Source organism: Oncorhynchus tshawytscha, linkage group LG20 (assembly GCF_018296145.1).
Source record: "Oncorhynchus tshawytscha isolate Ot180627B linkage group LG20, Otsh_v2.0, whole genome shotgun sequence".
Taxonomy (NCBI): domain Eukaryota; kingdom Metazoa; phylum Chordata; class Actinopteri; order Salmoniformes; family Salmonidae; genus Oncorhynchus; species Oncorhynchus tshawytscha.
In genome coordinates, this window is record NC_056448.1 from 3,412,036 (window position 1) to 3,426,788 (window position 14,753).

The 14,753-nt window shown below is 41.6% G+C and overlaps 1 protein-coding gene across 3 annotated transcripts in view; it reads right to left on the reverse strand.

Moving 5' to 3' along the window:
- The window catches only part of LOC112219690 (ADP-ribosylation factor-like protein 15), a 93,578-nt gene that overhangs the window by 72,423 nt on the left and 6,402 nt on the right, over nt 1-14,753 (reverse strand). For 2 of the 3 annotated variants that reach the window (XR_006079435.1, XM_024381175.2), the window contains exon 1: nt 8,076-8,230. The exons of the other annotated variant lie outside the window; for it this stretch is intronic. Coding sequence is in view for 1 of the 2 variants with exons in the window: in XM_024381175.2 (XP_024236943.1) it covers nt 8,076-8,129 (54 nt within the window). In the remaining variant the exon portion in view is untranslated. Of the gene's footprint in view, nt 1-8,075; nt 8,231-14,753 lie in introns of those variants that run through there. 3 annotated transcript variants of the gene reach the window in all.

Here is a 14,753-nt window from a genome sequence, read left to right on the forward strand (position 1 = left end):
TGGTTGAAGTGAAGAGTTGTGTGGTTAGTAGTCGTGTGGTCAGTAGTTGTGCGCTTGTGGTCAGTAATTGTGTGCTTGTTGTCAGTAATTGTGTTGCGGTCAGTAGTTGTGTTAAGTAATTGTAGTCACTCTTCACCCTGGTCATAATTTTTGCCCTCTGCGTCCGAGTATACATAGCAACAGCTCCGTTTGGACTGCTCAATGATGACACAGAGAGCTGTTAGCTGCCGTTATCTAGCCATGTTGTCACTCTAAACTCCAACAAACAGCTGTTACCTTTTTATTCCTAAATTTTCTCTATCCAATCAGAGGCATACAGCTCACCATTCCTCTTTACAGACAGGTAAACTAGCCAGTTGAGCTATTTAGCGCAATGAACGTGATTCTGAGGAGGACGACGAAGCTAGTGAGCATTAGAAATCGACTCTTTATCATTCCAGGTCGTCCAGACAGGGGAAGCATTAGAAATCTTAGCGCTAGCTGTTCGGTTCGAAAACAGATTCACAAATCATGGGAATTTGTCGAGACATGAAGAAGTTCTCCCTCTGAGTCAAGTTGCTAGGCAACAACAAAGTTGTTCTATTAAACTAAAGAAATACTGCACTCTGACCCACACAACGTATTTGTTGTTAGACAAAGCAAGGAAAGTCAGAGTGATTAGAAGGACAATATAGTGGTGATTATCAGGCAGTTTGGTAGGCTACTAATGATCATCAGCGGCATCAGAGCCTAATTTCGTGACTAAACGGTGACGTGGAATTTGACTGACATCATTACTCGTGACCGCCGGTGTGGCGGTAATACTGACAACGTAACAGCCCTAGGGTGCACCCTTGTGGGGCCCCCATGTTGAGGATCAGTGTGGAGTAGGTAATGTTGCCTACCTTCACCACCTGAAGACAGCCGGTCAGGAAGTTCAGGACCCAGTTGCATAGGGAGAAGTTCAGTCGCTGGGCGATATAGCCTAAAACTCATATCTCAATTTTTTCAAAAGCGTAAATAAACAATATATATATCTCAACAACAACAAAAATCGGACACTTTTTTCCCGCCTCCAAATGACAAACCCAAATCTAACTGCCTGTAGCTCAGGACCTGAAGAAAGGATATGCATATTCTTGATACCAGTTGAAAGGAAGCACTTTGAAGTTTATGGAAATGTGAAATTAATGTAGGACAATATAACACATTAGATCTGATCTTTGAGATGCAAGAGAAAGGCCATAATGTATTATTCCAGCCCAGGCACAATTTATATTTTGGCCACTAGATGAGAGCAGTGTATGTGCAAAGTTTTAGACTTATCCAATGAACCATTGCATATCTGTTCAAAATGTTGTATCAAGACTGCCCAAATGTGACTAATTGGTTTATTAATACATTTTCAAGTTCATAATTGTGCACTCTTCAAACAATATCATGGTATTCTTTCACTGTAATAGCTACTGTAAATTGGACAGTGCAGTTAGATTAACAAGATTGTAAGCTTTCAGCCCATATCAGATATGTCTATGTCCTGGGAAATGTTCTTGTTACTTACAACTCCAAGCTGTAGTCAATGAACAGCATCCTCATATATGCATTCCTTGTCCGGGTGGGTAAGAGCAGTGTACAGTGCAATGGCGACTGCGTTGTCCGTGGATTTGTCGAGCGGTAGACGAATTGGAGCGGGTTGAGTGTGTCTGTGAGGGAGGAGGTGATGTGGTCTTTGACTAGCCTCGGAAAGCACTTCATGATGACAGAAGAGTTTTATGCAACATGACTCACAGCTGTAATGGCTGCCAAAGGTGCTTCCAACCAAATACGTTGAATAACTTGATTTCAATTCGGGGAAAAAAGTGGAGTAGGTTGTGTAGATCTGTTGGGACAAATATATAATTGTGAAAAAAGTTCAAGGGTGTAGACTTTCTATAGGCACTGAGCAAAACAGGGCTGACTTTTTCTTGAGCAGATGGTCTGGGGGCTGGAACATAATTACAAATCATTTGTAGACTGCAAATTGGCCTGCAAGAAGCTCAAACAGTTATACTATTTGACTAAAACACAATAATTTCAAGCCTTGCTTACATTTGTATATGATAACATCTCTTTATTATGCGTGGGAATACTTTGGAACAGATTTACTAAATTAAATCACTTGTAGCTGATTTGCTGGTATTTTGACAGTCTTAAGTCAAACTATATAAAAAAAAATAAACCGGTTTCAAGGACAATTACTTGAATGATAGCTATACAAACCTAGTTAAATAAAAATGTAATTAAAAACCCCCAGCACAGAACAGGTAGGACAGGCTTCTGTAGCTTTCCCCTGTGAATGCATACACTCATTAGCTACAGAGCAAAACCAAGAATCAAGATTCAACATTGTCATGTCAAACAATGTCTATTGATAACACAACAGCAATATGTGTTGCAACCGTACTTGTATAGGAGACAGATGTTTAACTGGGTGTACCATATGGGTAAAACATTTTAAAAAGCAGACCAACTCAGTTGCCGGAGAGGAAGGAAACCGCTCAGGGAATTCACCGTGAGGCCAATGTTGACTAGAAAACAGTTACAGTGTTTAATGTCTACGATAGGAGAAAACTGAGGACGGATCAAAAACATTGTAGCTACTCCACAATACTAACCTAATTGACAGCACCATGTTATGGGTATGCTTGTAATTGTTAAGGACTAGGGAGTTTTTCCAGGATAAAAAATAAACAGAATGGAGCAAAGCACGGGCAAAATCCCAGAGTAAAACATGGTTCAATCTGCTTTCCACCAGCCACTGGGAGATGAACTCACCTTTCAGCAGGACAATAACCTAAAACATAGGGCCAAATCTACACTGGAGTCGCGTACCAAGAAGACAGTGAACGTTCCTAAGTGGCCGAGTTACAGTTTTGACTTAATCTGTTTAAATACCTATGTCAAGACCTGAAAATGGTTGTCAAGGAATGATGGACAACCAATTTGACAGAACTTGAAGAACTTTGAAAATAATAAATGGGAAAATGTTACAGGTGTGGAAAGCTCTTAGAAACCTACCCAGAAAGACTCAGCTGTAATCAGTGCCAAAAGGTGATTCTAACATGTATCAACTCAGGGGGGATGAATACTTATCTAATTAAGTTCAAATGTTTGACAGAGTATTTTGTGAAGATCTTTGATTTTTTTTTTAAAATACATTTTCATCCCATTTTGTAAAAAAAAGTCAAGAGGTGTGAATATTCAAAAGATGGACTTGTTGCGAATAAAAGGCTGTGCTTGATGACAGTGCACATAAAAAAATTACTTTTGCTTTCCAATTCCCATTTACAGAATAAAAACTACAAGTTAAATGAGTTTATCGTCGTATTTTCAACTCCACTGATGGTTTTGTCACGTTATATAGTGAATGTGCCCACTGTGGTATTGACACCTGCACTCTACCCAACAACTCGCAGATACAGCGGGTATAGCCTACATGATTATCATTATCATGATTATCAATAGCAAGACTTTCTTTTTTGACTTGTCAAACGGCAGCCAGGCATTGATCATCACGCCACCAGAATAAGACCCTCAATATTTATTGGAAAGGAGCATCACGCTCACCCTCTTGCACTTGCATCATAATCTATTTCATCTGTAGCCTAATAAACTGCATGCTTTCCTGAGGCGTAAGTGTGAGGTCCACACGACATGTCCTTTCCACTGCCATTTCTCGCATAATTAATATTGCCGAGACAAAAAGATCAGAGCTTGTCTAGCATATTTCAAATTAAATAAAAAAGACATTTGGAAAGCTTACCGACAAAAGGTGCTGTTTCCATCATGCCTGCCATGACATTTTTAATTTATCCAACATGTAATTCACTTGCATAAAAAGGTTGGATGGAACCCTGGTTACAAACACACTAAATGATTCAGACTGAACAAACATCCTGTATTGCACATGGGGGAAGAACTTCGCGAATGCAAAACTAGCCTGGCTCTTTGCTGTAACATAAAGCTATTTATGATACATCATGATGATTGTTGTTGTTTGGCATGACAATGAACTATAGACTGCAATGAACGAACGTTGGCTGGCCACTAAAGCACAAACAGGCTGGACCACGAGGCTAGACCTAATGCAAAACCACAGGTACAGAATCACAACAGGAAGTAGCACGCAGCGTGAAGTGAGTTTTCCTATTCTGGTCACCATGGTAACCGTGGGCAGTGCCAGGCCAAGGCCAGAGAATCCGGCCAGTTTGACAACTGGACGGGGCCGGGGGAACAACAGGAAACAGGAAAGGGACTTTGAATTGGAGGTTATAAAGACTGGGACTCAACTGAACTGAGGAAGTGCATAATTGGAATTGAAAACATTCAAAAGGCTACAGAAATACACATTAACAGCACACAAACACATAGCAGAGATGCTTAAATCACTTCAAACTATATTTGGTCTTTAAATCCCTGTCTGCTGTGAATGGACATATCATCAATGCTGATCTATAGACGCACCTTTACGAGAAAGAAGTTGGGTCCCTTTCTTTTCACACAACATGTCTGAAAGAGATTATATATGTCTTTGAGATACCCTACCCCAAGGAAATCAGGAAATCTGTACAGTATAGATGCCATAGGGGCAGCAGGGTAGCCTAGTGGTTAGAGCGTTGGACTAGTAACTCGAAGGTTGCAAGTTCAAATCCCCGAGCTGACAAGATACAAATCTGTCGTTCTGCCCCTGAACAGGCAGTTAACCCACTGTTCCTAGGCCATCATTGAAAATAAGAATTTGTTCTTAACTGACTTGCCTAGTTAAATAAAGGTAAAATAAAAAAAATATCATCCAATAGACCTGGAGAAGTGTACATGAGGACATTAGCCCTCTCCAGTACGTACTCTCTCTCCACTCAGTGGTGAAGTAGAGTGCTACATGATGCAACAGAGGGATGTTTCTGTATTCATATTTCAGGATGTTACGACTAGCGTCAGACTCCGCAAAGCTCCTGCTAAACTGTGAGGTGGTCCCCTGCTGTCTATAGCCCAGTATCATTCACATGCCAGCCGTCCGTTCGGTTTGGCAGAGAAAGCTAGTGTGAATCCCAAATGGCAACCTATTCCCTATATATTGCACTATTTTTGACTAGAGAAATAGGGTGCCATTTGGGAAGCAGTGCATTTTTTCTCCCTGGCGGGCCCTGCATTCAAACAGTCTTGCTAAGGCTCAGAGCTCTGGCTAATCTACACTGAGTGTCCAAAACATTAAGGACACCGTCCTAATTGAGTTGCACTCCAATGCTTCCCACAGTTGTGCCAAGTTGTCTGGATGTCCTTTGGGTGGTGGACCATTCGATACAAAACGGGAAACTGTTGAGTGTGAAAAAACGCAGCCGCGTTGCAGTTCTTGACACAAACCGGTGTACCTGGCACCTACTACTATGCCCCATTCAAAGGCACTTCAATATGATGTCTTGTCCATTCACCCTCTGAATGGTACACATACACAATCCATGTCTCAATTGTCTCAAAGCTTAAAAATCCTTCTTAACCTGCCTCCTCCCCTTAATCTACACTGATTGAAGTGTATTTAACAAGTGGCATCAAGAAGAGATCATAGCGTTCACCTGGTCATTCTTTCATGGAAAGAGCAGGTGTCCTTACTGTTTTGTACACACAGTGCATGATCGTAACTCAAATTCTGAGCAAAACAGAAAAAGCTGTTGAGAGCGTAAATCATGAGCTAAATCTGTAAATCATCAGCTGAGTAAATCAGAATCTGTTCACGAGAGGGGTTGGATAGAATCTGTTCACGAGAGGGGTTGGATAGAATCTGTTCACGAGAGGGGTTGGATAGAATCTGTTCACGAGAGGGGTTGGATAGAATCTGTTCACGAGAGGGGTTGGATAGAATCTGTTCACGAGAGGGGTTGGATAGAATCTGTTCACGAGAGGGGTTGGATAGAATCTGTTCACGAGAGGGGTTGGATAGAATCTGTTCACGAGAGGGGTTGGATAGAATCTGTTCACGAGAGGGGTTGGATAAACATTTGATTAAGTGTAGAATGGCCAGTCAGTATGTTGGGTAACTGACTGGTCAGTCTACCTCCTCCACCAAAGTCTCTTCCCGCAGCCACCCTGTCTCACATCTGGCAAACAAGGCTGCCTCCACCATGGCCTATGGGTTAATGTTCCAGACCCGTGAGAAGCACAAAGCAGACGTCAATCTTTGTTTCCCCTAACTCAAACAGCCCATTCAGTGGATGTTTTTCTCCAATAGCTTCCTGTTTGGGCTTGTTAAGGCCCTCATTTCCCAGAAGGCCATAGGGGTGGTTGCCTTGGCCGCATAACGACAGGGTCAATCTCAGCTGAATAACTGAACCGTGGGATATTCCCCTTGGTGGGGTGGAACGACCGACAGGCCGGCCTGCCACATCCTGCTTTATCAAAGTGAGGAAGTGCAGGGAGCTGGGTGGAGCCCAGTAGCCTATATTCAGCATCCCCCTCCCTCCAGAGTCCACACATCACCTATCTCCACTCCACTGTATGACCCATCAACTATATACCAACACATAACAGGGCTTGGGTTTTGAGACCACATAAATATTTCATAATCACCATAGGCCTAAGTCTCACCATTCAAGCTTGAACTGACAGCTTTCAGGCCTTTACAAATTCCCTGTCGTAGGAAACATGAGATGTGCAGCTGATGTCACAAAGTGCTGTACAGAAACCCAGCCTAAACCCCCAAACACAGCAAGCAATGCAGGTGTAGAAGCACGGTGGCTAGGAAAAACTCCCTAGAAAGGCCGGAACCTAGGAAGAAACCTAGAGGGGAACCAGGCTATAAGGGGTGGCCAGTCCTCTTCTGGCTGTGCCGGGTGGAGATCATAACAGAACATGGCCAAGATGTTCAAGTGTTCATAGATGACAAGCAGGGTCAAATAATAATAATAATAATTATAGGCCTAGTTGCCTACTGCATGTGACACGTCTTCAAAGTAGCCTAATATGTCTGTTTTTTCACAGTTCATTGAGCACAGTTCCCCGAGGCTGTTGAATAATGATGATATCTGTGAACTTCTAGAACAAGGTTCCGGTTACCCGTTTCCCCCTTTAGGGAGAGATCAGGCCGATAAAAGCGATTTTAAAACACAATTACCACTTCCACTAAAGACCAGTGAGCTCTAATGACAGACATTAACACCCACAGCCACGAGCACTGGCCACTCAACCAAACCTACCTATTATCACACGGCCTAGGCCTAACCAGAGCCCCCCCCCCAAAAAAGAAAAATAGCTCGAAACCACTCAAACTGCTGAAAAGTGTTAAACGAAGCAGCCAGTGTACTGTAATAACAGCGTCATAACATTTTTTCCATCGGATGGCTTGCTGATAGGTCATCATCTTTCAAAAGGTCAACTGGCCCAGGAACATCTGATAAAACACACGTGATAAACAACTGACTCCAGTCCAAGCACAACATCTAAGACATTTCCACACTCTGGCACTGGTTGGATTCCATGTCATACTGCAACCTCGTACTGAACATAAACAGACAAGCCCAGCAAACCACCACACTCATATTACTCTAGCTCCTTTAACACACATCTGATGTACTTCAGTCCAGCAGCAGGGGAAGCGTTGCCACCCGACTTCTGGGATCAAAAGATTTGTTCCCAGCACAGCTGGAATGTCAGAGATCAGGTGGGTTCCAGCTGATCACTCTGTGCCAGACAGACCAGAGCAGAGCATTCCTGAAGGAAGGCACGACTGGACATGCCTGATCAGAGATCTCTTCTGGAATCCTGCCTAGAGGGTGAGAGGAGGCCTTGGAGCAGAGGTGGTTCTCTGCCCACAGCCCACAGCACTAGCTGCTCTCTCTAGCTACAGTACAAGCACAAAATAGGCCAAGTATACAATCAACGCACATTCCAAGGGTGGAGTGGAAGGAAATAGTTCATTTACATTTCATGGGGGGGGTCTTGGAAGATCACACAATCTTATCAACCGACATGAGACTTTTCACCAACGTAACAACAGACAGGACAGAGGAGACGGAGGAAGGTGCACTCAAAGCTATTATGCTAAAGACACATGCTGTTGTCCTTACCGTATAGGCGCCAATCCTGCAAATGCATAGGGTGAGATGCATGCACTCAGACATTGTCCACGGCTAAAGGCAAGCGCTTTCCTCAACAACTTAACGAGCCACCGACAGCAACAGACAAGAGGACACAGTCAGAGAGGAAGACAGAACAGAGTGAGACAGACCAGCAGCAGGAGGAAAGCGACAGGACTCTAGTCAGAGTTATGATCCAACGAAGCCCATCGCCAGCTCTCAGCAACTTCATCTGGGAAGTAGAGGCTAGAGAGAGAGAGGAGAGAGAGAGGAGAGAGACAGGAAATCTGTTCACACTAATTTCGATCAAACGACAGTTATGACACTGGTGATTCAGCAGACTATACGAGGCCTATGGCTGCTAGGCTATGTCTGATCTACAAAGGGTTAGACTAGCGGATCCCACATAACCGGTCCCGTCAACTCGATGTCCAGTTTGAAGATTAACAGGTCTTCACAATAGTCAGCATGTCCAGTTAAAAAAAAAAAAATCCTTATAACACAGTCAACATGCAAAAAAACATCTACCGTCCTCCGGCCTTCCAAAACCTGATTCCACTGAGCTACAGTAAGCTGGTCAAGTCTGTAAAGGCCCTGCAGAGGAGTTTATTAGAAGCAGATCTGGAAAAGGTACCTCTGTTTACAGTCTGTTCTCTCACGGTCTGTGTCACACTCCTATCCTCAAAACCTTTCCCTATGAATGTGAACCAATAGGCTAGTCTTCCACTCCTGTCTTGGTAATGTTTTACCAACTGGTTTCCACACCGCTCACCAATAACCAATTTCTCAGAGTTCTTCAGGGACTCTTGGACTGCAAGCTACACTGTTGGATGAAAGGAGGCAGAGGCACTTGGAAAAGTCCACGCGTCATTATTATAAGGATGTCTTACTAAGACTGACTTGTGAAAAACAGAAGACATAAAAAAAGGACAGATACTTGACTCAAAACTCACTAGTCAAGAAAAGTTACTTATTTTTGTAATAGGCCTAGAAAATCATTGAGAGGACAGAAAGCGAGAGTGGAATGTTTGAGACTCTAGAACTGAACTGTTTTTCACCTGTGGTTCTAAATCCCATCCAAAGACCGAGAGTTGAAATTAAGACTTCTAGATCCAAAATGACCTCACTTCCTTAGTTTATCCGATGAGTAGGCAGCTCGAGATAATGTAGCCTTCTGTACACAGACGTATTTTTATATAATAACGAGGATAATAATGATGATACAGGGTGACTAATTCCCCACATGCTAGCACTATCAGACCCATACAGTATATTCAGATAATAGCCTACATAAATGTAATCTAAATTATATCTAAATAGGCCATATGGGCGATTCCCCGCCAGCGTAAGCAAAAAATGTAATGATCTGTGAACACTACAGGTACAGACGACATCTTGGTGTCGTTATACTCCTCATAGCATGCTTTAAAATAAGGACTGTTTAGATTTTGAAATATAACTTATCCCGTTCAAGTACCCTTTTTGATATTTCTTTAAAAAAAAAATGTTACATATCATTTTATATTGTTCTAAGCAATATGTGATACAACATCCTTCCTCCCAATTAAGTTTCAACGTGAGAATAGATTATGCTGGCGTGGAAATCGCCCATAGACCAATCAGCTCAGAAAAAGATCTGCTGTGAAAAGATCTGAGGTAACTGGTCAAAAGACCAATTAGTGGGGGGAAAAAGCTCAGTATTGGGCTGCTGGTGTGAACGCAGCCTTTGTGATATCGCTGGTCTTTCCCAAGATTTGACAATGTCAGGCCAAATCCAGAAATGAATCCGTGTCCATAATACAACAAATGAAAGGACTGTGGTGATGGGAAAAGACAGAAGTTGTAAAATGTGAATAAAATAACAATAAAAGAAGCACCCACCCTCTCCTCCACCTCACACAGTGGAGGAAGCCAAGCTCTCTGAAAAAACACAACTGGCAGTTGAAAGAACACTCGTCTCTGTGCCAACCGCTAAGGGCAACGGGTCCACCCATTCCATGTAAGCTGAAAATCTCCCGTGGATGTTTTTTTTTCCATCATAACAGCTGTGATGCACTGCAGGGCTCCAATAATGTTTTCCCTCAACAAATTCTATGGAAAATTGTAATCCTTGAGGTTAAGTAGAGAGTGGACTGGAGAGTGGAGAGCGAGTAGCTAATCTTTCATTTAACTGTTTATTGCCTGTGATCCAGTCTAGTGGGGTTTAGTCCCTCTCCATGCACAGTAATATCACTATCCTGATGCCAGATCTGCGTGTGCCGTCTTGCCAACTCCTCTGTACACTTGGGGAGTTTTCAGGATAAAAAGAAAGGGAATGTAGCTAAGGTGGGGGGTGGGGTACTTATCTAATCAAAACATAGTGTATTATTTTTCATTAGTTACATTTTTTTTTTTTAAACATTTTTCTGTCCACTTTGACATTAAGAGTATTTTGTGTACAATTGTTGACAAAACAATTTTGCAATTCAATCCATTTTAACCCCACTTTGTAAAACAACAAAATGTGGAAAATGTCAAAGGGCGTGAATACTTTCTCAAGGCACTGACTGTATCTTTAAGATATTTTCTCATTTCTCTCCTTCATAAGGAAGGAGGATAATGAAAGTTCACAGAAGTAACAGGTAAAAGTAGACTTATCAGTTAGTTGTAGTGTTTTTACTGACATCGATTTTGTTTATCAATTCTTCTGCAAATTCATTGGCTACAATGGGAAATTAAAGTAGTTACAAACCACAGTTGAGTTCATAAGTTTGGACAGCACAATACTATACAGTACAGCACAGTAGAGCACAGTAGTAAGTAAGTATAGTTCGGTACAGTACTATACATTAGAGTAGAGTACTGAACTATACTCTACTGCACTGAACTCTACTGTAGGGCTGAGAGATATGTTGAATGAAGCTGATTCATTCCTATGTATGTTTTCGTGCGATATTCCAAATGCCTGTATCGCAGAATCGAGGTTGTTTGTAAATGTAGTTTTTATGAGCGTTCATTTCCACTTGTTCTCATGTTGTCTTTTTGGTCTCGCCTGCTCCTTCTGTGCTGGGCACCTTCCCATTTACACCCCGAGATCTGTATATAATGATGAGATTCTCATGGTCTCCGTCCTAACAATGGGAGTCGTTGTCCCAAAGGCAGGAAGGCAGGCGACAAGCTTAGGTTCAAAATAAGCGCACGGGGCTTATTTTGGGACAAATGTTTAGGAGAGTGAAACTTCTCTCTTCGCCTCTTTCTCCCAAGCCCCTCCCTCTACCACTCACAACAACAAAGATGAGAGATCACTTCTTCCTCTCTGACAAACAGCTTCAACTCGCAATTTGGACACCGAAACACAGAGACATCATTTTGACTGTAATAGAGGAGAAGTTAACCTTTCCTTGTATATGTTTCAACTCCTCAAATTTCAATCATAATAGACAATAATAAAACGCATGTACCAATGAACATTCATTCTGGAAAATTAACACTCTGTTTCGTGCACAATTACGGTACCACGTATCGCTAGCAACATTTTAATCAAATAAAGATTGTTATACTAGCGGTTTAGTCTGTGTTTTATACATGTGCAATAAGCAGAAAACAATTATATAAGGAATTGGCAACTGCTTCTCATTCCGAGAAATAAGGTAGGCCACTTGATTTCAACATCTGAACAAAGTGGACAGGCTAGCATGCTGTTGGAGACAGTTGGAGACGGACAGAAGGGTGTGTTCATAACCATTCAACTGTTTTACCTTGTTAGCTGAATTCAGAGCTTGTGAAATTATACCTAGATCCAACTTGGCTAAACTTGATTTATAAATATTAGCTGGCTACTCACTAGCACGTGGGCTTGTGCTTGAAAGATTGTTAATGAGGCCGGTGTTCATTTTCTATAATGCCTGCTAGATTATTACTGAATGTGCATTATGCGTGGTTTTTATACACAGACCTGAAAGCCAGATCAGTGAATACAGACAAAATAATGAAATGATTAGTGGGGTCTTACGGTTGTGGAAGGCATATATTTCAGCCTAGGTCTTACGGTTGTGGAAGGCATATATTTCAGCCTAGGTCTTACGGTTGTGGAAGGCATATATTTCAGCCTAGGTCTTACGGTTGTGGAAGGCATATATTTCAGCCTAGGTCTTACGGTTGTGGAAGGCATATATTTCAGGTCCGGTTGTGGAAGGCATATATTTCAGTAGGTCATTTCAAACTCTAAATTTTAGGTCTTCGGTTGTGGAAGGATTATTTCAGCCTGTTTAAAATGCGGTTGTGGAAGTATATTTGACTTTGAAAATTGTACAAAGTTTATTTAGTATCATTTCAATTCTAGTTTGTTTAAAATGCAGTATATTTGACTTTGAAAATTGTACAAAGTTTATTTAGATCATTCTAGTTTGTTTTAAATCGAGATGCATATTGTGAATCGCCCAAAGGTTAGAAAAAAAAAGAGATATGAGTTTTAGGCCATATCGCCCAGCCCTACTCTACTGTACACTAGTATACTCTACTGAACTCAACTTTACTGTTATGTGCTGTACTCTACTTAGCTGTGCTTTGATGTCCAAACTTGTGAAACAGACGTCTACGTTCAGATTTGGTCCAGCGCAACAAATGTCATCATGCTTGGGGGCAAATAATAGCCAGTGCGTAAAATAATACCTCAAATATGCAAAGGTGGATATTGCATATTTATACATTTGTGTTCCTATTTATTATGCATTTCTGTGTTGCACAGATCAGGAGTTACAGGGTGTAAATCCACTACACTTACTGTAGTTCAATAATCTAAATCCATTTTGTCAGTGTCATGTCATCGCTGACACCCATCTTTCTGCAGACATCACTGAATCTTAATTCGGAGCAGATATTTAACAGTGTTTTTGAAAAAATAAAAATAAAAAAACTGAAGGAGATTTTACCAAAACTCTGTTGGCATCTGAACAGTTCTTCCAGTAAATGGTGTTTTTGTCAAATGTTCAGTGTCAATTCTTAAAAGTAGTCATTGTGCATAGAGCTGTATGGTTTGTTAAACTGTGAAATCAATGTTTTTTGTTTGGCATACATTTTAAGTGAACGTGGAATTGCCCATACCACAACACCAAAGATAAAACCTCATCATCTGTAACAGTAATAAGAGAAGGCCTACCCAAACAATCCCTTTTTTTCTAAGCTTGTCACCTGCCTTCCCACCTTTGGGACAATGACTCCCATTGGGGAGGTGCACACAGGACAAAAAGGAGCGAGAGAGACGAGACCAAAAATACAACATGAGAACAAGCGGACATAAACGCTCTTGGAATATCGCGCAAAAACATATATTAGGATTCATCAAATTAATTCGATATATCGCTCAGCCCTAGTTCCTTACTAATCAGTGACCTTAAAATTCATCAATCAAGTAAAAGGGAGGAACGAAAACTCGCAGACACTCTGCCATCCGTGGAGCAAGTTTGGCACGTGCTGTAGACCATACTACTTACTAGTGATACACATATACCGATATCCGATATTTTCCTTGCCAAATAAACCTGATACCGATATTAAAATGTTTTGCGGCTTTTAAGCATTCTAGCACAGTTAAATAGTTAACACACACACACACGGACGCAGTGGTCTAAGGCACTGCATCTCAGTACAAGAGGCAGTCCCTGGTTCGAATCCATGCTGTATCACATCCGGCCGTGATTGGGAGGTCCCATAAGACGGCGCACAATTGGCCCAGCGTCGTCCGGGTTTGGCCGGGGTAGGCCGTCAATGTAAATAAATATATGTTCATAACTGACTTGCCTAGTTAAAGGTTACACACACACACCACACTGACCAAGAAGTTATTTTGTTGACCTTTACGCATGTCCCCATTACCAGTGAAACATCATCACAACCTATTTCTTCCACTTACTTGCTGTGCTGTTTCGTTGTTCATTTGTTCAGTCGTTTCATTCTCAACCAGGATTTCTATGGAACGCCGCTTGGGTCTTTGCGTGTCAGAAAAGATACACGTCAAATAACACTATTTGACGTGTGAAATAAGCTTGCTGACCAATCAGGACCTGAATATGACGTCACATAATAATTTAATGCGTTCAAACATTTTTTACGTAGTTATTACACATTGATTACACTATCACTCGTATTTCATATGTCACAAGGATTCATCGATACGTATGCTATGATGCTGGTAAAGTTGTGATAGTGTAAAGCTATGATGTTGTGATGCTGGTAAAGCTATGATGCTGGTAAAGTTGTGATAGTGTAAAGCTATGATGTTGTGATGCTGGTAAAGCTATGATGCTGGTAAAGAACATACCGTGCTGGTCATAAGAAAAGCTAGCTCGCTGATGGATGCAAACAGTGTTCTTCCCCAGAAACAAAAATCTGTTCCAGTAGCTATAGTTAGCTAGCTAACTATATAGCTTGGTGTCAACATCTAAAATAACCCTAATCTAGAACACAGTTCTTATTTGATTAATGGTGGTCGGACCCATCGATGTGAAGCTAGCCACAATAAGGATTAGACAAAATAGTGGACTTTGCGGTTAGCCTTCAAAATAAAAGTATGGCACAATTCTACCATTTGTATTAATTTGCATCACTGTCAATGACACTTATTTTGAAGGCAAACTCCGGTTGAGCCTCACTAGACCGATGAAGCTAGCTGGCTGCTTATAACATTAGCTT